Source organism: Heterodontus francisci, chromosome 23 (genome assembly GCF_036365525.1).
Source record: "Heterodontus francisci isolate sHetFra1 chromosome 23, sHetFra1.hap1, whole genome shotgun sequence".
NCBI lineage: Eukaryota > Metazoa > Chordata > Chondrichthyes > Heterodontiformes > Heterodontidae > Heterodontus > Heterodontus francisci.
Window position 1 is genome coordinate 17843484 of NC_090393.1, and position 24340 is coordinate 17867823.

The following is a 24340-nucleotide window of genomic DNA, read 5'->3' on the forward strand; positions in this document are numbered from 1 at the left end:
TTTCTTGCTATCACGCGGAGTGAATCGAATTGGCTGAAGTCTGGCAACTGATGCTGGGGACTTCAGAAGGAGGCCGAGATGGATCATCAACTTGGCACTTCTGGCTGAAGATTGTTGCAAATGCTTCAGCCTTATCTTTCACACTGATGTGCTGGGCTCCCCCATCATTGACGATGGGGATATTTGTTGAGCCACCTCCTCCAGTTAGTTGTTGAATTGTCCACCACCATTCACGGCTGGGTGTGGCAGAGCTTAGATCTGATCCGTTGGTTATGGGATTGCTTAGCTCTGTCTATCGCATGCTGCTTGCGCAGTTTGGCACGCAGATAGACCTGTGTTGTAGCTTCACCAGGTTGACGCCTCATTTTGAGGTATGCTTGGTGCTGCTCCTGGCATGCTCTCTTGCACTCTTCATTGAATCGGGGTTGGTCTCCTGACTTGATGGTAATGGTAGCGTGGGGGAATATACCAGGCCATGAGGTTACAGATTGTGGTTGAGTACAATTCTGCTGCTGCTGATGGCCCACAGCGCCTCATGGATCCCCAGTTTTGCATTGCTAGATCTGTTCGAAATCTATCCCATTTAGCACGGTGGTAGTGCCACACAACACGAAGGAGGGTATCCTCAATGTGAAGGTGGGACTTAGTCTCCACACCGACAGTCGGAGTGACCACCACACAAATACTGTCATGGACAGATGCATTTGCGGCAGGCAGATTGGTGAGGGCGAGGTCAAGTATGTTTTCCCCTCTTGTTGGTTCCCTCACCACCTGCTGCATACCCAGTCTAGCAGACCTGTTAGCTCACCATATCCCTTTTCTTCCATCCACTTATCCAATCTGATCTCTAATGTTGACATGGTTTCTGCCTTAATCAGTCACCCTGGGATTGAATTCATGGTTCCACAATTTTGTCTGTAAAGAACGTTCTCTGTTTTAAATCCCTTGCACTTAGTTTTGATCCTATGGCCACTCGTTCTAGCCCTTCCGGTATCTGGAAACAGTCAGTGTCGGAGGTGCAACATCAGAGAGGCAAGAAGCGAGTTCCAATCACCCACCCCTGTGCTCTGTTTAACATGTCGCTGTGAGAGATGCTGAGCAGAGACCAGGAATTGACAGTTGGGAAAATCGTGAAACCATGTTGACGTTTCCATCAGGTCTGACCTTGAGACAGCCTTATGAGCTTTGGTAGTTAGGATGCAATAACCATTTTGTGTTGTAAACCTTTTATTTTGAATACCCTTAGGTGACCCATGTTGTAATTTTGCTTTAAGGAAAAGGCATCTACTTCAAAAAAAAAAAGTCACTGCTCAGTGGTAGCATTATCAATTACTGAGTTAGGTTGTGGGTTCAAGCTCCAGTCAAGGACTTGACCATATAATACGGACATACGAATTAAGAGCAGGAGTAGGCCACACGGCCCTTTGAGCCTGCTTCACCATTCAATAAGTTCATGGCTGAACTGATTACTCCACATTTTCATCTACCCCCGATAACCTTCCACTCCCTTGCTTATCATTGCAGTACTGCAAGAGTGCTACATTGATGAAAGATGCTGACTTTTTGAACAAGATGTTGAACCAAGGTTCCGAAGAAGGGTCACTGACCCGAAACGTTAACTCTGCTTCTCTTTCCACAGATGCTGCCAGACCTGCTGAGTGGTTCCAGCATTTCTTGTTTTTATTTCTGAGTGCCTTTGTGGTGGACATGAAAGATCCCACAGCATAATTCATAGAGCAGGGAATTTGTATGATACATAAATGCCAAGGTTTTTTTTTTGTTAATGTCTTAAGTGTTCTGTACCTCAATCCTGCTTGTTGCAGTACTGTTGCTAACCACCATGTGGCATGAATGCACCTTTTTGTAGCAACTCCTAGTTTTACATGGGTTGGTGAAGCCTTTGAACTGTGGCTGCGTTTGCTGACAGTGCAACCACTAGGTGGCGCAGTGCTAACACATGCACAAATGCAGCTTCATCCCACCCCCAACAGTACCCTGCTCTCTCCCGCCATTGTGTTTCTCATTGTTGCTCCCTTCTGTGCCCATCTTTTCACTGCTCGCTTCCCACCTCACCGCTTGCTCCAGACTGCGCTGCTTCCCTCCTCTTGGCCACTCACTCCCTGCCTTGTGCTTCAGAGGCTTGTTCCCCACCACTTCAGGCGACGCGTTGGGAACGTTCGGCTGAGGGGAGGGGGGAATGGGTGAGGCCGGGAGCGAGCGGTCAAGGTGGTGGTAGAGGGGGGAGAGAGAGAGCAGTGAGGCATGCAGCGAGTGGCTGAGGGAAGGCAACAAGGCATGGGGCGAATGGCCGAAGAGTGGAAGCAGCGAGGTAGGAATGAGTGGTTGAGTGGGGGAAGCAAGTGGCTGAGGGAAGGCAGCAGCAAGCGGGGGAAACGGCGATTGAAGCAGGGATGGTGGGAGGGAGCGGGGTACTGTTCGTGAGAATGGAGGCAGCTATTGGGTGAGGACGTCATTGCATGGTGAAACCATGCACGCACATCCGCGCTTTCATGCTGGCAAGCTGGCAAATGCTCACACGAGCTAATGTCCGCGATCGCTCAGAGCGTGCTCTGCTTTGTCAGGAGTCACTTTGTTGAACTATAGCCTTTATCCCACAGTCCCAAACATCTTCCTTAATATAACAAATAATTATAACTTTTATACTAGCTATTGCCATCATATTTCATATAGCTGCCAAAAATGCAATTGGGTGGCGCACATTCTTTTTGTTCAGAGATTTATAGGTCATAATTTGATAGTGAGCTAGTGCTTTGTGTGTTTATCCCAACTGTCGGAATATAATCTCCTTTTTCTGAGTTATTTTTAATGTGTTTGCAAGCCACCAAAATATTACCCTCCACTACCAATCATTGTTGGATTCAGTTCATAGTTGATGCTCAACCACCCTGGTCAGTCACAAATGACATCTCTATTTTGGTCTCCATCTTATTCATCATCAACAATCTTCTCTTTGGACATCCATAAGCACAGGGTCAGCTTCCGTTTTGTCATTTTATTGCTCTCTGTCATTGACTCCAAGTTCGATACCGTGGCTTAGAGGGTTCAATTACGAGGACAGGTTGCATAGTCTAGATTTATATTCCCTTGGGTATAAAGGGTTAAGGGGTGATTGAGTTGAGGTGTTTAAGATGATTGAAGGATTTGATAGGACAAGTAGAGAAATACTATTTGCTCTGGTGTGGGGGTCCGGAACAAGGTGGCATAACCTTAAAATTAGAGCTAGGCTGTTAATGGGTGATGGGAAGCCCCCCTTCGTGCAAAGGCTAGTGAAAATCTGGAAAACTCTTCCAAAAAGTTTTTGAGACTGGGGGTCAAGTGAAACTTTCAAAACCGAGAGATTTTTGTTAGGTTAAGGGATTTAGAACCAAAGCAGATAAATGAAATTAAGATACAGATTAGTCATGATCTAGTTGACTGGCAGCGTAGGCTTGAGGGGCTGAATTGCATCCTCCTATTCCTATGTTCCCATTGTTGCTACACTATCTGTACATCTGGTGTCCAGTTCAGGATCAATCCACAACTTCCTAAATTAACAAATTGGCAAAACTGAATTCTTTCTGCCTGTGTTCAGCTATGTGTTACAGCCTTAAGAGCAGGTTGCCGGCTGCCGCCTTGATTATGGTGCATTGCACTGGGAATGTCGAGCACCAAGGGAACTGTGGTTAGTGGAAGGGAGGGAGCAACAATTTGCAAATATATTTTTCACGTGTTTGCAGAACTCTTACTGATTCTGGATTCTCTTTCTAGCAAAACATGGATGAGCCCATAGCTCTGCACGAAATGGATACCAGCAATGGCGTGCTTTTACCGTTCTATGATGCAGACACAAACGTCATTTATTTGTGCGGAAAGGTAAAAACTTGCATCTTGGATACTCCAAGGATCCTTTTAATTTCCTTGTATGTATATCGAGCATCAAAACACTATATTTAAAGAAATCTCCAACAATTAACTTCTAATGGAGTTTTTTCCTTCGAATCACAGAACTGTTTTTTTAAACTGTTTTCACAATGCAATAGGGTTTCTTTGCATGTGGCTGGCTTCCCAGTTGTAGCAGTGGCTTGCATGTTTCCAGAACAGGCTCTGTGATCAGCACTGAATATATGCAGCTGCTGAGAGCATCAGTAAACTGCACTGGGCTTTTTTATTTAAAAAAAAATCTCAATTTTAATTCCCAAAGGACTATATTGAAATCTCTCTCATCGCGCTCTGTAGCAGAGATGCTCCACACAGACTGGAAAGCATGGGAGTGGAAATGAAAAGGGAGGAGAGAAGAGGGTGTTAGCTCCTAGGTCAGTGTTAACTGTTAGCTCCAGGCAACCCAGCCTTTCTGAAATGAGACGTTGGGTAATTTCAGTTGAGGCCATCATAAGGCTATGAATTCTTTGCTAAATTATATGTGCAAGACTGATTTTTTTTTTTCAGTGAAGAAAATGGGAAGTATTCCATTCTCAAACATGGGAATTAGTTAAGGCAGGTAAGTAACGGCTCACAAGCCTCTACCAGTGCTGTTCTCTTGTAACCAATGGGAAATGTAAGAGTGGCTCATCGGAGACACTGCTTCTAATTCGCTGCCTTGTATCAAAGCTTTTGTCCTTGCTTTGTGCCTTGCATATTGCATCCTGACTTGCATTGGACATTTAGTAATGGAATTGAAATTTATCTTCCCAACATCCCTCAGAGGTACTGGGAGGAGGAAACTATTCTGAGTTTCGTATAAATTTTGTGAAATGTGTTTTGATCATAAAGTTGCGATGTATACTGTTTCTCCACTAACTGGTTTTGGTCAATCCCCCAGCAGTGAGGCTTGTTAAATATCACATTGTGTGTAGCATGTTAGAGTTCCAGCTGGTGTGGCTCCTGAGCTGTTTTGTTTTGGTGCATTCTTTCACTGGAGTTTAGTACTGCAGCCCTTGTGTAGAAATAGTTAAATGACTCATTACAGACTTTATTTTACCAGAGCATGTGGTATGATTGATTGGTTTATCAGGAACTGAGTTGCCTAGGTTAGGATTTCTGTGAACTTCAGAACTTGAAAATAGACAATGAGCTGATCTTTGAACCATAGACAGATTTAATCAAGGGCGTGACAGAGATGGAGCTTAATATTGTGGAAGTTAGCAATACTTGATATTTGAAGTGTCTAATGCACAAAACACTACAATAGTTGTCTGCTTGCCCCTCCCCTTACAACAGAAACAGCTGTGTTTATACAGGTAGGTCATCTACAGATAAGCTTATATTGAATCTTTATCCAAGCCTGGAAACATGGGATCAGCCTTGCTGCCCCTCTCTGCACAATCCAAACATCAAGGAGGCAAAATCCTTGAAGGTGGTTTCACTATCTGTGCCATTTATTGACTCATCTGTGAAGCTGGCTTGGGAGTTGGTGTGAGGGAACTGAATGATGTGGAGGAACAGGAGCGGTTGATCCAGCTCCATCATTCTGCTGGTCTGTAATTCTTCTTGGCTTGTATAGCATCTACTGCAAAAAAAAACTGTTCGCAAAAAATGGCAACAGATTATTCCTTTATAATTGAGAAGTGTTAAAAGCTTCCATGCAGTGGTTAACACTATTCAATATTGAGATTTGCTAAAATTTCAGTGTAGATTGAGCAGCTGTTTCCTGCTGTTGATCCGTTCTGATAACATCATTCAAGATCTCCTGTAGGGTTGCATTTTGCCTCGTATAGACCCGACTGACCCTGCGGAGCTGCCTGAACTGGAACAGGTCCATTGTCCCATTGATGGCTGCAGCAATCTCCAAACCAGCACCAAGAAAACAAGCTGTGCTGAGCTCAGCAAGTTTTTCCAATGAGTAGGTGAACTGTGTGGGTCAGGACAATCCTTGGTTCAGTAAAGCCTATTCTGATTTTTGCCAATTTGATCTGGTTAGTGATGGGTGCCCAGTAATTAACCTCAGTGCCTGTGGGTTAAGAGAAGGGAAAATGGGACAAAACTGCTCTTGATTGCGATTCCCATAATTCCTGCAGTAAAGTATATGAGAGAGTCAGGTGAGGAAGGTATCTGGCCTGGCTGCAGTGTTGTCCGCAATAAATATCCTGTCCACAGTCACTTATTATAATTTACCTGTGAATAACAACCATACAGGCTGGGTATTAACTCAGTGATGCTTGTGGAACTGCCACCATCACTGAATCGATGCATTCAAAAGGGGAGAGGAAAAAAATTGGACTTTTCTGTGGAAATCCCTGCTAAAAGGTGGAAACTTGGCAAATAATTTTCCGAGGCTCAATTTTTAATTTGTGGCGTACCCTTTTTTAATGAAGATTTTCAAACTGTCTAATTTTTAATGTGATTTTGTCAAGAGAAACTGGTTGAATGATCCAGGGTTAACAACTAACATATGCACAGTTAAAATAACCGATTCATTCAAGCTCCTGGTAACCACAATACCGACTCGTTTCTCAATGTGATTCACATTAAAATTAGACAGTTTGAAATGCTCTCTATTTTAAAAAAAAAAATCCTCTCTATTAAAATGTTAAGAAAATTGAGCCTTGGAAAAGTATTCGCCAAAATTCCACCTTTTTAGCAGAGATTTTCACAAAATTCCAGTTTGTTCCTCTCCCCTTCTGAATACATCAATTCATTATTGGCTTTCAGTTCCACAAGCATCACTTTGACTATTGTTTGCCTCCTCAGCCATTTCCCCAGTGACACTAACAGGACTTTATTTAGACAACACATTAAAATGTTTGTTTATATACATGAAACATTTTTTATGGTGTTTGCTTGCGGTGTAAAGGGCGGCGCAGTGGTTTGCACCGCAGCCTCACGGCTCCAGGGACCCGGGTTCGATTCTGGGTACTACCTGTGCAGAGTTTGCAAGTTCTCCTTGTGTCTGCGTGGGTTTTCGCCAGGTGCTCCGGTTTCCTCCTACATCATAAGACTTGCAGGTGATAGGTTAATTGGCCATTATAAATTGCCCCTAGTGTAGGGAGGCAATGAAGAATATGGGATTACTGTAGGCTTAGTATAAATGGGTGGTTGTTGGTCGGCACAGACTCGGTGGGCCGAAGGGCCTGTTTCAGTGCTGTAATTCTAAATAAATAAATAAAACAGGCATTTTTCGTTCTCCATTTTATTGTGGGCTTTGCTTTCATTGGCAGCCTAGTTACGTCTGTCAATGCCCACTGGCTGACCAGGAGGCTCGAGTTAGCGATCTAGCAATATTACTACTTTCCCTCTTGATGTAGCTCAGTCTACTAGTGAACAGTAGGAATGATCTCCTGTTGAAAGTAACTAGTGTTTAAAATCCCTTTGCTCTTGGAGACTACTTCTCTCCTTGCATTGTATTAAAACACTGCTAAAGTTCCAAAATTAGAAGCCAGAAATACAAGACAGGTCCATGAGTATCTAAAAGGAGAGAAGACTTGTTAATATAAAAGCAAAATACTGCGGATGCTGGAAATCTGAAATAAAAACAAGAAATGCTGGAACCACTCAGCAGGTCTGGCAGCATCTGTGGAAAGAGAAGCAGAGTTAACGTTTCGGGTCAGTGACCCTTTGGAACTGACAAATATGTCAGACTTGTTAATATTTTGGGTGGATACGCCATCAAGATCATGTGGCTTCTGATGAAAAGACTGGGCCCAAACTGTTAGCCTGTCATTTTTATCTCCAGAACATTTTCATGTATGTTGCAGTGCAGGCTTGCTCCATGAGGTGGTGCTGTCTCGCCATTCGCTTCTTTTTATTTGTAGATGTGTAGAATCCGCAGCATACAACAGAGGCAATTCTGTCATATCACTTGTGCTGCTGCTAGCTCGTCTACTCTAATCTTTCACTGTCCTGTGTCTTTTTATATTCACAGTCATATAGCACGGGCAGGCCATTTGGCCCATCGTTCTTTGCCAACTCTAAGAGCCTATCGCATTAGCCCCACTCCCTCTTTCCCCATAGCCTTGTCAATCCCTCATTTTTTACATATCCTGTTCCCTTTTCAAAGTTACTGTTGAATCTGCTTCCATTACCAGAAATACTTATCCAGTTCCTGTTGAATAATAATATGGTCTCCGCCTCAATGGCCACTTGTGACACAGCACCCCAAGTTCTCAAACAACTGTATAAAAATATCCTAACACTTTCCCCATGTTCTTAAAAAAAAAAAATCAATGTCTATCAAATCCTCTAAGTAAATTTGGGTATCAATCCTTTTCTGCCCATATCCAAATTATATACATGCATCATCAACGAAGCTTACCAGAAGATAATCTCAAAACACCAGTAAACTTTAAGGCCTGTGTAATAGAATCTGTAAAACAGGGCCTCTAGTCATTGCAAACTCTATGTAGAGTGCATTAATGTGCTTTCCTTCTAGTGAGAGACACCGAGGTTTTCCATTGAACAATTAATCTAAAAACAAAGTTGAATTCTAGATGTAGGTAGTATTATTGTTGCATTAGTTTGAGATTCTGTACCTATTAACATAGCCTGTATATTTAAGTAAAATCGCTGGCTAAAGTTATAGTAATAAAAATAATTGAAGCTAACTTTAGGTGGTTGGCTCCATTTCAGCAAAAGATAGAATCATAGAATGATACATTACAGAAGGAGGCCATTTAGCCCATCATGCTTGTGGTGGCTCTTTGAAAGAGTTATCCAATTAGTTCCATTCCCCTGTCCTTTCCCCATAGCCCTGCAAATTGTTCCCCTTCAAATATTTATCCAGTTTCCTTTTCAAAGTTGTTACTAAATCTGTTTCCACCACAGGCAATACATTCCAGATCATAACTTGCTGCGTAAAAATAATTCTCCTCATCCCATCTTGGGTTTTTTTGCCGATAACTGTAAATCTGTGTCGTCTTATTCCTGACCCTTTGGCCACTGGAAACAATTTCTCCTTGCTGTTTTCAAAATCATTCATGATTTTTGAACACCTCTGTTAAATCGCCCCTTCTTCTCTGCTCTAAGGAGAACAATCCCAGCTTCTCCAGTCTCTCTACATAACTGGAGTTCCTCATCCCTAGTGCTATTCCAGTAAATCCCCTCTACACCCTCTTCTAAAGCCTTTACAATCTTAGTGTGATGCCCAAAATTGGACACACTACTCCATTATTTCATAAAAATTTAGCATACCTTCCTTACGTTTGTACTTTGCCTCTATAAATAAAGATAAGGATCCCATATGTTTTTATAACAGGCTTCTCAACTTGTCCTGCCACCTTTAAAGATTTGTGCACATGCACCCCCGGTCTGTCTCATCCTGCAATCTCCTCAAAATTGTACCATTTAGTTTATATTTGCCTCTCCTTTTTCCTATCAGAATGTATCACTTCACATTCCTCTGCATTTATTTGCATCTGCCATGCGTCTGCCCAGTCTATGTCCTACTGCCATTGGTACTATCCTCCTCGCTATACTACATTTGAGATGTGTCATCTGTGAACTTTGAAATCTTGCCCTGTATACCCTTCATGGAAATATGTCTAGTCTGTACCCGAGCTGTCTCCTCTTTAAAGGCCCTCCTGTTGCTCAGTTAGCGTTTTACTTGCCAATCGTTAGTTCCTATCCACCTTGGCCAGATCCCCTTTCAGCTGATTGGAAATAGCTTCTCTCCTTTACTGCCAACCCCACTGCGTCCCCTCCAGTTGATCTCTTCTTTGAAAGCCTCACACAGGCTGTTCTATTTGAGCCAGTTTCATTTCAAAGAGTTTTTCTCTTTGCTGCTAAAGAAAAGCCAAATTCGTGGCCTGATCAATCTGCTACAGTTGTGTTTCAGTGCAGTGTGCTGGCATGGAAGCTTGGATTGTCCAAGGTGTCTCACCACTGATTGAAAGGTGCTGTTGCTAAGTTTTGGGAGGTTACTGTGCTCATCCGACAGACACTAAGCAGTTTATCCACATAACCATGTTTTTTTTGAAGTCAGAAACTTGTAGAAAAGTGACAGTTCTTGAGGTATTTCAGGGCAGGGTTTAAACTGAGTTGTGCCAGCAAGAAAACATGGACCTTGACACACAAGGTCCAAACCTTGAGCATTGGATGGATTGCATTGCGATCAACCCAATGGATTTTGCCTTAAGACTATTAACCAGTTTTAATGCACTGTGTGGTATAGTGTATCTAATACATATCAATTGACTGTATTTTTTTCAAAAGTAAATATTTTGTTTTCCACTTTCTAAAATTGCCACTACACCATAGACTGTCTGGAGATTTTTTTTTTTGTAAATTCTCCACCAATTAAACCATTCAAACTTCTTCAATTCTACCTTTAGCTATTTAAGCATATATCCAATTCTACTTTGCATATTTGCTAAATAAAATGGTTAATATCTACTTTCAGCACGCTGGAGGAGAGATGGCTTTTGTATTGATGCATAAAGGTTGTAACCAGTGTTGACTGCAGAGTTGAGTGTGCTGCTTACATAAGGTGTGTAATGAAGTTTGTTGTGACTCTTGCACACACAGCCTGTGATGATGTACTTGAGTTGAGAGAGCAATACTCTCACTCGGCTTGTACTGGGGCTATTTCCCATCTCTGTTCCTCATTCTTCTTGGACTTCTGTTTTCAATGTGATTATTCACATTGTTTTTTGGTGGTAAAAATCCCCCAATGTAGCTTATATTTCTAACATTTTCTTCCTAATCAAATGGCTGGTGAATTTATAAAGAAAGATACTCTTGATGTGCTGAAGGACCAGCGTGTGGTGTGGAGACTCGTTGAAGGGGTCTGTCTAGATCTTGGATGCTAATCTGTATCTGGGGAGGGGATGCCATATGAAGCAGAAAGTCCTTTGCCTAAAGTCATGTAAAGTTGCTCACATTCACCATACATACCAACACCTCCTTTTAATACAAAGGCATTGTGAAGCACACCACAAAATATTCAAAACAAATCCTGTCACGGTTTTTTAAAAAACAGGAAATGCTAGAAATACTCAGCTTGGTCTGGTAGCATCTGTGGAGGTGGAAATAGAGTTAATGTTTCAGGTTTGTGACCTGTCACAGTTGAGCATGTGGGTTTGATGTAAAACTGCTTGTTTTTAGCTGCTAATGAGTTAAATTTATTCCATTGTCAGTTGTATCTATTATAAAAATGTACCAGTTACGTATTCACTCTCTAAATGTAATTTTGATTTCTTTTTGGACAAGTAGGAAACTGAGCCAAATAACTTAATATGTGAATATTCAGTACCACATAATTAGGAAAAGAATGAACTTCTATGTATACAGCACCTTTCGCACCGTTCGAACATCCAAAACCTCCACTGCCAATGGATTACTTTGAAGTGTCGTAACAGTTATTTCGTAGGCCATTTCACCATTGCTTTCCTCCATCAACATTGGTAGCACTGTAAATATTAATTTATTCCTTATTAAAGGGTAGTCTTCTCATTGTGCAATCATAAAATTTGAAGAATGAAAAATTACGATGTGTTTATTTTGATTTAAAACTGCAAGTACGGGAGCTTTGACCAGCTACTGTGCTGAGGGAATTAATATACACACCATAAAGGTGGTGCATATTAGGTTATTGATTGGCACTATATTGTTTGGCTTAACTTCTTTTCCCCACAGTGATGCCATGCATAGGTTTTAATTTTCAGTTCTTTGAGTATTTATGGTGCAACGATTTAACTCTGACTTTTTGTTTAAAACAGGGTGACAGCAGTATTCGCTACTTCGAGATCACAGATGAAGCGCCGTATGTCCATTACTTAAACACGTTTGCCAGCAAGGAGCCACAGCGAGGGATGGGATATATGCCAAAAAGGGGCCTTGATGTTACCAAATGTGAGATTGCCAGGTAAGGGGTACTGTGCTGCAGTTCGGGTGAACCTAGCCTTTTTGTAAGCAAAACGTTTCCTTTCCTGTAGGCTGTTTCTGTCCTTTAACTTACATCATTCTCTTCTGATGGGAGGAAGAGAGTTGAGAAATCTAAAAAATGTTGTTGATAATATCTCTTGCAAACTAGCTATTTGGTTGTGGTTAGCAAATTTCTGTTCAGCTGTGCCACTTGCCACTCATTCCTCAAGCAAGAAAGTGAGCAAGGTCCCTGATGTTGACCTGCTGCCCTGTACTAATACTGGGAAAGTTGATCAGTAAGCCATGAAAGGAATATTAATTAAAAGCTATTAGATGAATCTTTGATCTGGAATTGGGCCAGTGATTCACGATTCACAACTAAATTTTATAAATGCCTGAAACTTAACTCATCTCTGAAACGTGCAACGTTATCCAGTTCAAAATATCTAAATTGCAGAAACTAGTCAGAGCAAGAATGTTGTACAGTGCTGGTGATTACCAAAGCCGTCAAAGATGAAATAAAAACATGGAATTTTGGAAATACTCAGGTCAGGCAGCATCTGTGGAGAGTTAACAACTCAGAACGGTTCTGACTAAAAGGCATCTGCAGTATTTTGCTTTTCCATTGGATGAAGTTAGACACAGCTCTGTTGACTAATAGTGGCCTAGTTCGTAACACTCTAGCCTCTAGTTCAGAAGGTTGTGACTTTTTCCACTCTACAACCCCACTTCACAAACTTAAGCACAAAATCTAGAGACTGGCATTTCAGTGCAGTACTGCGGGAGTGAATATTGAGCTTCCAATTGCTTTCCACTTCATTCTTCCCAGTCCCACTCTGACCTCTTGTTGGCATTCTACACTGTTCAGATGAAGCTCAATGTAGGCCATTTGTAAGTAAAATAACATGAAAATTGCAAGATGTAAGAATGCTATTCTGGAGTGAATCAGAAATTTATGTTTATATAAATACACAAACTAGTTCTTGTGCATCCCTGTTTGTACTGTTGGCTTTGTGTAACCCTCCCTAGCTCATCTGTCATACCTGTGATAAATTGTAAGTAATATATAAAGAATAATGGTTACTCAGTAGCAGTTCCATTAAGGTCAAGTGATTTATAAGGCATCTGAAACTGGTGAGATTACAGCCTTGAAAGCTCCAGTCTCCACTTAGGTTCTTTGGTGAAGGTTTCAAGAGGTATTACTGGGCAGGGTTTGTTTACATACATATATAAATGCACTACTGGTTTGTTAAATCGACACTGAAAAATACTTTTCTGTTAGATTAGTAATATTTTATTCAAGTGAATTCTGTACTGACATCTTTTTTGCATGAATTTTGTTTTTAAAAATATTAATTTTGATCTGCAGGTTTTATAAGCTTCATGAAAGGAAGTGTGAGCCAATTATCATGACTGTGCCAAGAAAGGTGGGTGAAATTTTGGCTTGAAAGCAGAACTTCACTTCTCTATATAAAGGCAAAGATGGTATGACATTTGTGATTTGGTGTTGGTTCTACTGGTGACTAAGTGAATGAAGGAGTTACAAACTCTACCTATGGCCCAAGAAGGGATGGTGGTGCTAAGAGGCCTGAATGCAAGAACAGGCTAAATATTGTAATACCATGTGAGGTGGTAAGAATATTGAAGGGGCAGTGGTAAACTGTCCCAGATAGGATACAATTATGATACCTCACAGTACTGGATATGCTGTTGGGGTAACACACCGAGGTAAAGGCTTGGAACTTCCAAGAAAGAGGGCAAATCTCTGCCTACGCTACAGCTGTATCAGGTTGATTGCTGACAGTCTGGACTGAGTTATTTGCTTGTACTATGACAGAAAAGTAGTATTTGGAGGAGCGGAAGAGAAAGAGAGCAGAGGGGCATAAGAGTGGGAAATAAGTTATTGAAATTGAAGTCCACCCATCCACATGCACAAAGCAAGGACAATGCTATGCCATTGTATCAGTTATGTTCAATTAAAAAAAAAGAGTTTTGTGTTTTTTGCCCTGCCTGCAGTCCCTTGATTTGATTCCCTTGCTTTTGTAAAATTGCATATCACAGGGCAGCTGTCATTCAGTTGATGTAAAGGCTTCCTCCTTGTGGATGTGACATGAAATAATGAACAGATCACACAACGTAGAGAGGTGGTGGCGATGAGGTTCCCCAGAAGCATTCCTTTAACCAACTAAATACTTTGTAGTTAAAATTTACTGTATTAAAAAAGATAACCTAATTCTCTATCAGAATAGAAGCTGAGTGGTCATTATATCCCATATTTCACGACTTGGACTGCAACACTTCAAGGCAGCTCATCCCGACCATCCCGAGAATAACTGAGTGGGCAATAATTGCTGGCCTTGCTAGCAACACCTGTATTCCAAGAATTAATTGCAAAAAAAAAACCTCATGGCATTAACCATAACTCATCTGGTATTCTTTATTTCAGATTTCAAATATTTGCATTTTTCCTGAACTTGCACACTTTTTGCTGCTCCTGGTTCTAGGCTGAAGTATGCTCGTTTCTGTTTGTTTCTTTTTGACTTGTAAAATGATTTATCTTTTTTCTTATCTAGTCTGACCTTTATCAAGATGACTTATATCCTGAAACACCTGGACCAGAAGCAGCATTGGAAGCAGAAGAATGGTTTGAAGGGAAAAACAAGGACCCCATTCTCATCTCCCTGAAGCATGGCTATGTACCTGGGAAAAACCGAGAGCTTAAAGTCCAGAGGAACCGTTTAGACAAACCAGCACTGAACAAAAAAACTGAAAGTGGCAGTACTCCCATGATGGGTCCCACCCCCAATGCAGTAAGTGCATCAACCAGGCTGCTGTGTGTCTACTCCTTCTAAGCTCCAGATGCACATCCTAACAAACTGGTTTTTCCCGAGTATTAAAACCTAGGCTTACTTTAATGTCTCCTTTTACTCTGACTTTCTTTTTAAGAACCTCAAGTGAGGAAATTGTTCATTCAATCCAGTCTTCCCTACTTGGTACAGTCCATGGCCTTAACCCTAACTCTTGAATTACCTTGTTTTCTCTCATGCTATTTCCAACCTTGGTGTCATACACTGTGGGCAAAGAAACATAGGAAATTCCCAGCACATAAGGAGGCCATTCGGCCAGTCATGTCTGTGCTGGATGTCTGAAGGAGCAATTCACCCAGTGCCACTCCCCACCTTCTCCCCATAACCCTGCACATTCTTCCTTTTCAAATAATCCAATTTCCCTCTTGAATGCCTCGATTAAAAACCTACCTGCACCATGCTCTCAGACAGTGCATTCCAGATCCTAACTACTCACAGCGTGAAAATGTTTTCCTCATGTCGCCATTGTTAAATTCCACAAAGCTTGTTATGGAAGGATAATGCTGGAGCTTATGTTTACTCAGTTTCACATTTATTGTGCAGAATAAAAGGATTACAAGCATGCAGCTTCTCACTCAAAACCTCCACCAGTCTGAGTGTCTGCTTGTGAATGCTCAACTAAAACCCCAATTAACACCTTTCATCTGCATATAATCAAACCATTGACACGCAATTAACAACCATTGCTTCTTTGGTCAATTATCTTAAATCTATGCTCTCTGGTTCTTGATCCTTCCACCAATGGGAACAGTTTCTCTATCTACTCTGTCCAGACCCCTCTATGATTTTGAATGCCTCTGTCAAATCTCCTCTCAACCTTCTCTTAAGGAAAACAGCCCAGACTTCTCCAATCTATCCACGTAACTGAAGTTCCTCATCCCTGAAACTGTTCCTGTGAATCTTTTTTGCACTTTCTCTAACGCCTTCACATCCTTCCTAAAGTGTGGTGTCCAGAACTGGACACCATACTCCAGTTGAGGCCAAACCAGTGTTTTATGCAAGTTTAATGTAACTTCCTTGCTTTTGTGCTCTATGACCCTATTGATAAAGCCTAGGATGCTGTATACTTTATTAACCGCGCTGTCAACCGTCTGCCACTTTCAGTGACTTCTGCACATCTGCACCTAGGACCCTGTGCGCCTGCACCCCCTTTAGAATTGTACCCTTTATTTTATATTGTCTGTCCACATTCTTTCTGCCAAAATGAATCACTTTACACTTCCATGCATTAAATTTCATCTGCGACTTGTTCTCCCATTCCACCATCCTGTCTGTCCATTTTAAGTTCTACACTCTCCTTGCAGTTCCCAATACTTCCAAATTTTCTGTCAACTGCAAATTTTGAAACTGTGCCCTGTACAGCAATATATATCAGCAAGATCAAGGGTCCTAACACCAACCCCGACGGAGCTCCATTGTAAACCTTCCTCCAGTTGGAAAAGCAACCATTAACCACTACTCTGTTTCCTGTCTCTCAGCCAATTTTGTATCCATGTTGTTCCTTGAGCTCTAATTTTGCTCACAAGTCTGTTATGTAGCACTTTATCAAATGTCTTTTGGAAGTCCATGTACACCATGACTCTTATCAACTCTCTCTGTTAACTCATAAAAAGAATTCCAAGTCAGTTAAACACTATTTTCCCTGATCAAATCTATGCTGGTTTTCTTTAATTAACCCGCATTTGTCCAAGTGACTATTAATTTTGTCCCAAATTATCGTTTCTCGAAGCTTCCCCACCACCAAGTTTGAACTGACTGGCTTGCAGTTGCTGGGTCATCTTTGCACCCTTTTTGAACAAGGGTGAAACATTTGTAATTTTCCAGTCCTCTGGCACCACCACTGAGTCTAAAGAAGATTGGAAAATTATGGCCTGTATCTCCACAATTTCCAATCTCTCTTTCCTCGGTATCCTTGGAGGCATCTCATCCAGTCCTGGTGCCTTATTAACTTTAAATACAAACAGCCTATCCAATAATACCTCCTTATTCATTTTAAACCTTTCAAGTGTCTGAACTACCTCCCCTTTCACCATGACCTGTGCAGCAGCATCTTCCTTGGTAAAGGTTGATGCAATTTAATACCTCGGCCATGCCCACGGCCTCCATGTGTAAGTCCCCTTTTTGGTCCCTAATTGGCCCCACTCCTCCTTTGATCCTTTTACTATTAATATGCCTATAGAGGACTTTTGGGTTTCCTTTTATGTTAGTTGCCAGTCTGCTCTCATACCCTCTCTTTGCTTCGCTCATTTGTTTTTTCTATTCCCCTCTGAACCTTCTATATTCAGCCTGTTTCTCGGTTGTATTATCCACCTGACATCTGTCATTAGCACACTTTATTTAAAGTCCCCCATTATAATTACTCTATAATTCCTGCACCTCTCTAATTTCCTTGCACATTTGTTCCTCTACATCTTTCCCACGAGTTGGTGGCCTGTAGACTACACTGAGCAATGTAATTGAACCTTTTTTGTTCCTTAGCTCTTGCCAAATAGATTCTGTCCTTGACTGCTCTGGGGCAACCTGTCTCTCCAGCACTTTCCTATCTTTCCTGAACACCTTGTATCCAGGAATATTTAATACCCAGTCCTGCCCTCCTTTGAGCCAGGTCTCTGTTATAGCTACAACATCATACTTCCACATGGTTATCTGCGCCTGCAACTCACCAATCTTATTTACCACATGTTGTGCATTCACATACATGCACAGTAAAGTTAATTCAGACTTTATTACTTACCCCTTACTATTTCCTACTCTTTCATTGTGTCTGTGCCAGCTACAAAAGTGATCCAGCTACTAATCCCACTTTCTAGCTCTTGATCTGTAGCCCTGTAGATAACAGTACTTCATGGGCATGTCCACATTTTTAAATGCAGTGAGGGTTTCTGCCTCCACCATGTTTTCGGACAGTGAGTTCCAGACCGCCTCCACCCTCTGGGTGAAAAGATTTCTTCTCCATTCCCTCCAATCCTTCTGCCATTACTTTAAACCTATGCCCCCTGGTTATTGGCCTCTCTGCTAAGGGAAATAAGTCCTTCGTATCCACTGTAGGTCCTTCATAATTTTATACCTCTCAATTCAATCTCCCCTCAGCCTCCCCTGTTACAAGTAAAACAATCCCAGCTTATCCCATCTTTCCTCATAGCTCAAAGTCTCCATTCCTGGCAACAAACTGTGTAAATCTCTGTACGCTCTGTACTGCGATCACATCCTTCCTGTAATCCAGTGACCAGAACTGTACGCAGTACTCTAGCTGTGGCCTAACTAGTGCTTTATACAGTTCTAGCAAACCTTCCTGTTTTTATGTTCTGTGCCAAGGCTGATCAACAAAGGTATGGCTTATTAACCTCCTGATTTACCTGTCCTACCTTCAGGATTCTGTGGACATGCACTCCAAAAGTCCCTCTGTTCCTGTACACTTCAGTATCCTGCCATTTATTGAGTATGCCCTTGCCTTGTTCGCCCTCCCCAAATTCATTACCTCACATTACCCTGGATTGAATTTTCTGCCCACTTGACCAGTCCACTGATATCTTCCTTAAAGTCTACAGCTGTCTTCCTCACTATCATCCAGGCAACCATTTCTTTGTATCATCTGCAAGCTTCTCAATCATGCCCCCTACATTTAAGTCTAAATTATTAAATCATACTATGAAAAGCAAAGGACCTAGTATTGAGCCCTGTGGAGCTCCACTGGAAACAACCTTCCAGTAACAAAAACGCCTGTTGACCATCATCCTTTGCTTCCTGCCATTGAGTCAATTTTGGATCCAACTCGTCTCTTGCTCTTGGATCCCTTGAGCTTTTAAATTTCTAACCAGTCCGCTATCTGGGACCTTGTCAAAAGCCTTCCTAACATTCATGTAAACCACATCAAGCGTGCTAACTTCATCGATCCTCCTTGTTACCACCTCAAAAAAAATTTCAGTCAAGGTAGCCAGGCATGACCTTCCCTTAACAAATCCATGCTGGCTGACTGTCCTTGATTAATCTGTGCCTTTCTAATTGACTATTTATACTATCGCTCAGAATTTGTTCCAATAATTTGCCCTCCCCCAAGTTTAGGCTGATTGGCCTTTAATTAGTTGGTCTAGCCCTTCTTCCATTTTTAAACTTTGGGACAACATAACAGTCCTCCAGCATCATGCCTGTAGTCAGACAGGATTGGAAAATGATGGTCAGAGCCTCCCTTGCTTCTCTAAGTGGCCTGGGATCCATTTCGTCCAGGCCTGGCAATTTATCCACTTTCAAAAATGATAAACCCGTCAATGTTGTCTTTTTCTGTTTATCTTATCCAATATTTCACTCCCTCCTCCTTAACTACAATGTCTGCATCATCTCCCCCTCTTGTGAAGGCAGACACAAAGTGTTCAGAACCATGCCCATGTCTTCTACCTCCACACACGCAGGTTACCTTTTTAGTCTCTAATCGGCCCTACTCTTTTAGTTGTCTTTCTTTGGTTATCTTATGCATTTATAAAGTGTCTTTGGGCTTTCCTTGATTTTTCTTGACAATTTTTTTTTATTGTGCCCTCGCTTTGCTTTTCTGATTTCCTTTTTAATTTCACCCCTTCTATACTCTTCTCTGCTTTCTGCAGTATTGAGCTCTCAGTATCAGCCCAAGCTTCCCTTTTTTTATGCCTTATCCTACTCGTATGCTCTTGACTTCTGGGGTGGCGGTGGGGTGGGGGAAGCGCAGTCTGGATTTCAGAGGTCCACCCTTTGTGGGAACACTTTTGCTCTGAACGCCCTCTATCATCTCCTTGAATGTCTCCCACTGCTGTGACATTGATATACCTTCGAGTAGCTGTTTCCAGTTCAGTTTTGGCAAACCCTATCTCCGCTTTGTAAAATTAGCCTAGGAAAATTGGCCATTCCCAATTTTAAAACTTTTAATCTTGGTCTATCTTTGTCCTTTCCCATAACTCTGCCAAATCTAACTGAATTATAATAGTTACCACCAAAATGCTCTCCCACTAATATGCCTTCCACCTGCCCAGAAACTAATTCCAGAGCTGCTCTTTTCTCGGGCTTGCTACGTACTGGCTAAATAAATTCTCCTGAATGTATTTTAAGAATTCTGCACCCTCGATAACTTTACTTTGATTCTATCCCAGTTAGTATTGGAGTAGTTGAAATCCTCTAGAACTTCTGGCGGTTCACCCTCCTCAATGTTTTGCAGTTGCTCAGTAACATCGATGATCCTGGCACCAGGAAGTTTACCTATCATCATCCTGGAGTCAGATCTGCAACCACAAAAATACCTGTCTGTCCCCCACCACCATCTCCCCCCCCCCCCCCCAAAAAAAAATCTCTTGAGTCCGCTATCACTATTACTTTTCTGACCTTCCTTCTCCACACCGTCCTCTGTACAGCTGTGCCACCTGGACTTCGTTCTGGCTGTGCTCCCTAGAGGAACAATCGGTCTCCAGTATTCAGAACTGAATACCAATTAGAAAGCAAGATGCACTCGGGAGATTCCATAACCTGCCTGATCCTCCTCTGTCTAGCGGTCATCCATTCCCTCTCCCTGCACCTTTTAAGCTGTGGGGTGACCATCTCTTGAAACATGCTAGCCATATAGTTCTCAGCCTTGCGGATGCACTGCGCTGACACCAGCTGCTGCTCAGGCTCTGAAGCCCAGAGTTCCCGAATGGCACAGGATGTGCATTCAATGGGACTGAGGTGCCATGCCTCTCTTTATTAGACTGCAAATTAAATTTTAGTTTAACTCACTTATCTAACTTGGAGAGGAAACAAAGAACAGTAATGCTGACCAACCAATCACCTCCTTGCTGCCCTGTGACGTGGCACCTTGATAATTGTTTTTTTGTTTATGGATTTGCCAAATATTTGCCTGGGTCTTCTCTCCCATTCTACTGCCACCTCTGCTCAAGTCTGGGCCTTTGTTCTTTATCTGGCTTTGTCATTTAAAACAAATCTGGTGTTAAAGTTCAGTCATCACTCAATAGCAAGTTGTTAACTTGTTAGGAAGCTTTTTTGAAAATGGGAGGAATTAAAGCCACAGAGTTTGAAAATGGCAGGACAATTTGAGCATGCTGTTTTATTTAAAAAGAAACATATGGGATCCTTAGCGTTATTAATAGAGTCTTAGTGTACAAAAGCAAAGACGTTATACTAAATCCTAAATAAAAGCAAAATACTGCAGATGCTGGAAATCTGAAATAAAAACAAGAAATGCTGGAAATACTCAGCAGGTCTGGCAGCATCTGTGGAGAGAGAAGCAGAGTTAACGTTTCAGGTCAGTGACCCTTCAGAACTGGCAAATATTAGAAATGTGAAAGGTTATAAGCAAGTAAAGCGGGGGTGGGGCAAGAGTTAACAAAGGAGAAGGTGTAGATAGGACAAGGTCACAGAATAGCTGACCAGAAGGTCGTGGAGCAAAGGCAAATAATATGTTAATGATGTGTTGAAAGACAAAGCATTAGTACAGAGAGGGTGTTAACAGACTGAAAATTGAACAGCCGCAAGTACAAACATGAAAAAACAGTGGGTAAGCAAACTGAACAAACTAGGATGAAATAAAATAAAATAAACACAGAAAAAAGAAAAAATAACTCAAAGTAAAATGGGGGACCCGTCATACTCTGAAATGATTGAACTCAATGTTCAGTCCAGCAGGCTGTAGTGTGCCTAATCGGTAAATGAGATCCTGTTCCTCGAGCTTGCCTTGATGTTCACTGGAACACTGCAGCAATCCCAGGACAGAGATGTGAGCATGAGAGCAGGGGGGATTGTTGAAATGGCAAGCAACCGGAAGCTCGGGGTCCTGCTTGCGGACTGAGCGGAGGTGTTTCGCAAAGCGGTCACCCAGTCTGCATTTGGTCTCCCCAATGTAGAGGAGACCACATTGTGAGCAGCGAATACAGTATACTACATTGAAAGAAGTACAAGTAAATCGCTGCTTCACCTGAAAGGAGTGTTTGGGGCCTGGGATAGTGAGGAGAGAGGAGGTAAATGGGCAGGTATTACACCTCCTGCGATTGCAGGGGAAGGTGCCATGGGAAGGGGGCGAGGTGGTAGGGGTAATGGAGGAGTGGACCAGGGTGTCACAGAGGGAACGATCCCTTCGGAATGCTGACAGGGGAAGGGAGGGGAAGATGCGTTTGGTAGTGGCATCACACTGGAGGTGGCGGAAATGGCGTAGGATGATCCTTTGGATACGGAGGCTGATGAGGTGGAAAGTGAGGACCAGGGGAACCCTGTCGCGGTTCTGGGAGGGAGGGGAAGGGGTGAGGGTAGAGGTGCGGGGAAATGGGCTGGACAAGGTCGAGAGCCCTGTCAACCACAGTGGGGGGGAATCCTCGGTTGAGGAAAAAGGAAGACATATCAAAAGCGCTGTCATGGAAGGTAGCATCATCAGAGCAAATGCTTCAGAGATGGGGAACTGGGAGAATGGAATGGAGTCCTTACAGGAGGCACACCCCCACTGTTTTTTTTTCATGTTTGTTTTTTCAGTCCGTTAACACCCTGTCTGTACTACTGCTTTGTCTTTCAACACACCATTAACATATTGTTTGCCTTTGCTCCATGACCTTCTGGTCAGCTATTCTCTGTGACCTTGTCCTATCTACACCACCTCCTTTGTTATCCCTTGCCCCACCTCCGCTTTACTTACTTGTAACCTTTCACATTTCTAATATTTGCCAGTTCTGAAGAAGGGTCACTGACGTGAACGTTAATTCTGCTTCTCTCTCCACAGATGCTGCCAGACCTGCTGAGTATTTACAGCATTTCTTGTTTTGATACTAAATCTTCACTGCTTTGTCCTCAGCAGGAGGATTGTTCAGTTCTGAATATGGCACTTGTTCTCAAATAAGGCAGAAACTGTAACTCCAACTATAAATGTACTTTAAACCTAACTTCTGCCCAAACTATATAAGTGAAATAGGTGTTCTCAATTTAAGCTGTGCTTTGTTTCACTTCAGTGTACAGCCAGTAATGTAAAAACTGTAAGTTTCTCTTCTGATAAGCTTCCACCCTGCTTCTTAACCACAACTATCAGGAAACTCCCAGAATTTTGGGCCCCATACCGCAATGTTACTCCAGCTCTACAAATAAGTAAAACACTGCCTGCCCGCCAACCCATTGCTGCATTATTTAATAAAAGGAAATGCTGCCTACTTTATATTTCTGAATAAAACGCTGAGGGGGAAAAAGTGCTCCTCCAAAATTTGCTTCACGCGTAATGAGTTACCTTGTGACTGTTATGTAGGAAACTTGTCAACAATTTTGCACTAAGCAAGACCCCACAAACTGCCTTTAACCAGCTGATGAGTGGGCCATTTCCTGCAGTGCAGTCAGAAGCTTACTTGTACAGTAGCGACCCCATTCAATCATTTTGAAAAATGTCAAGCTTGTCACCACTAAATTTGAATTGTTTGTGTGAGATGGGACAGCTGATGTAAGAGCACAGGTAACAAGTGAGCCAAGTCTTGACTGATTGTATCCTCGGGTGAAGGAAAGTGGAAAGGAAAAGAAAAAAAGAGTGCATTTTTAGAATGATTAAAACTACAGCAATAGAAGGAAAGAAAGTGTGCATTTGTATAGTGCCTTTAACATCCTCTGGAATGCTAAGCACTTCAGCGAGTGATTTGCTTTGAAGCATATTCAGTGTTGTAATGTAGGCAGATGTGGCAGCCAGTCTGCACCCAGCAAGTTCCTGCATACAGCAATGAGATAAGTACCCATGTTATCTGAAACAAAAACAGAAAATGCTGGAATTACTCAGGTCAGGCAGCACCTATGGAGAGTGTGTTAACAGTTCAGATCTCTGTGACCTTGCATCAGAACTGGCAAAAGTTAGAAATGTAATAGGTTTTGAGCAAGTGAGAGGGGGTGCAAGGGATGAAGAACAACGAAAGGGAAGGTCTGCGATAGGGTGACAAGAAGTGGGGATTAAATGACAAAAGATATTGGGCACTTTACAACCTTCCGGACTCAAAATTGAGTTCAATAATTTTAGATCATAACCTCTGCCCCAATTTTTCCTCACCACTTGTTTGTTTCTTAATCCCTTTACTTGGTGTTCGAACAGCTGCTATCCTGTCATGTACACCTCATCCAGACACATCCTTTATTTCTGCCCTCGTTCCATTACTACCCACTTTTGGCTTTGCACCATGAAACGGTTTGCCCTCCACCCTATCACTTTTTTTTTTTCAGGTCCTTTTTGTTCAGGTTTAGTCTTAAACTTACTTTTCATGTTTTTGCTTTCGTACAGACCTGTTCATTATTCTGCCATTAGCACTCTCTGGTCTCGTGCTTTGTCTTTTGCGACAACTGTTTCGCACTCCATTTCCATTCTGTTGCTTGACATTTGTCATTTAACCTCTTCCCCTCCCCACCACCCCCTCCACCCTATCTGTCTTTCCTCCTTGTTCTTTCCCCCCCCCCCCCAACCCCCCACCCCACCCTTCACTTGCTCAAAGACTGTTACATTTCTAACTTTTGTCCATTCTGTTGAAGGGTCGCAGACCTGAAACGTTAACTCTCCACTGTTTCTTTCTCCACTGATGCTGCCAGATCTGAGTATTTCCAGCACTTTCTGATCTCATTTCAGAGTTCCAGTATCTGCAGTATTTTGCTCTTGCTTTTTGTTGTTCTTCCACACCACCACCCCCTCACTTTCACTTGCTCAAAACCTATAATATTTCTAACTT

General features: G+C 42.2%; 1 protein-coding gene across 2 annotated transcripts in view; it reads left to right on the forward strand.

The window, feature by feature from the left end:
• Window positions 1-24340, forward strand: part of coro1cb (coronin, actin binding protein, 1Cb) — a 198441-nt gene that overhangs the window by 172001 nt on the left and 2100 nt on the right. For both annotated transcript variants that reach the window (XM_068054781.1, XM_068054782.1), the window contains 4 exons: window positions 3769-3873; window positions 11649-11794; window positions 13163-13220; window positions 14367-14603. In XM_068054781.1, coding sequence (XP_067910882.1) covers window positions 3769-3873; window positions 11649-11794; window positions 13163-13220; window positions 14367-14603 — 546 coding nt within the window. The remainder of the gene's footprint in view (window positions 1-3768; window positions 3874-11648; window positions 11795-13162; window positions 13221-14366; window positions 14604-24340) is intronic.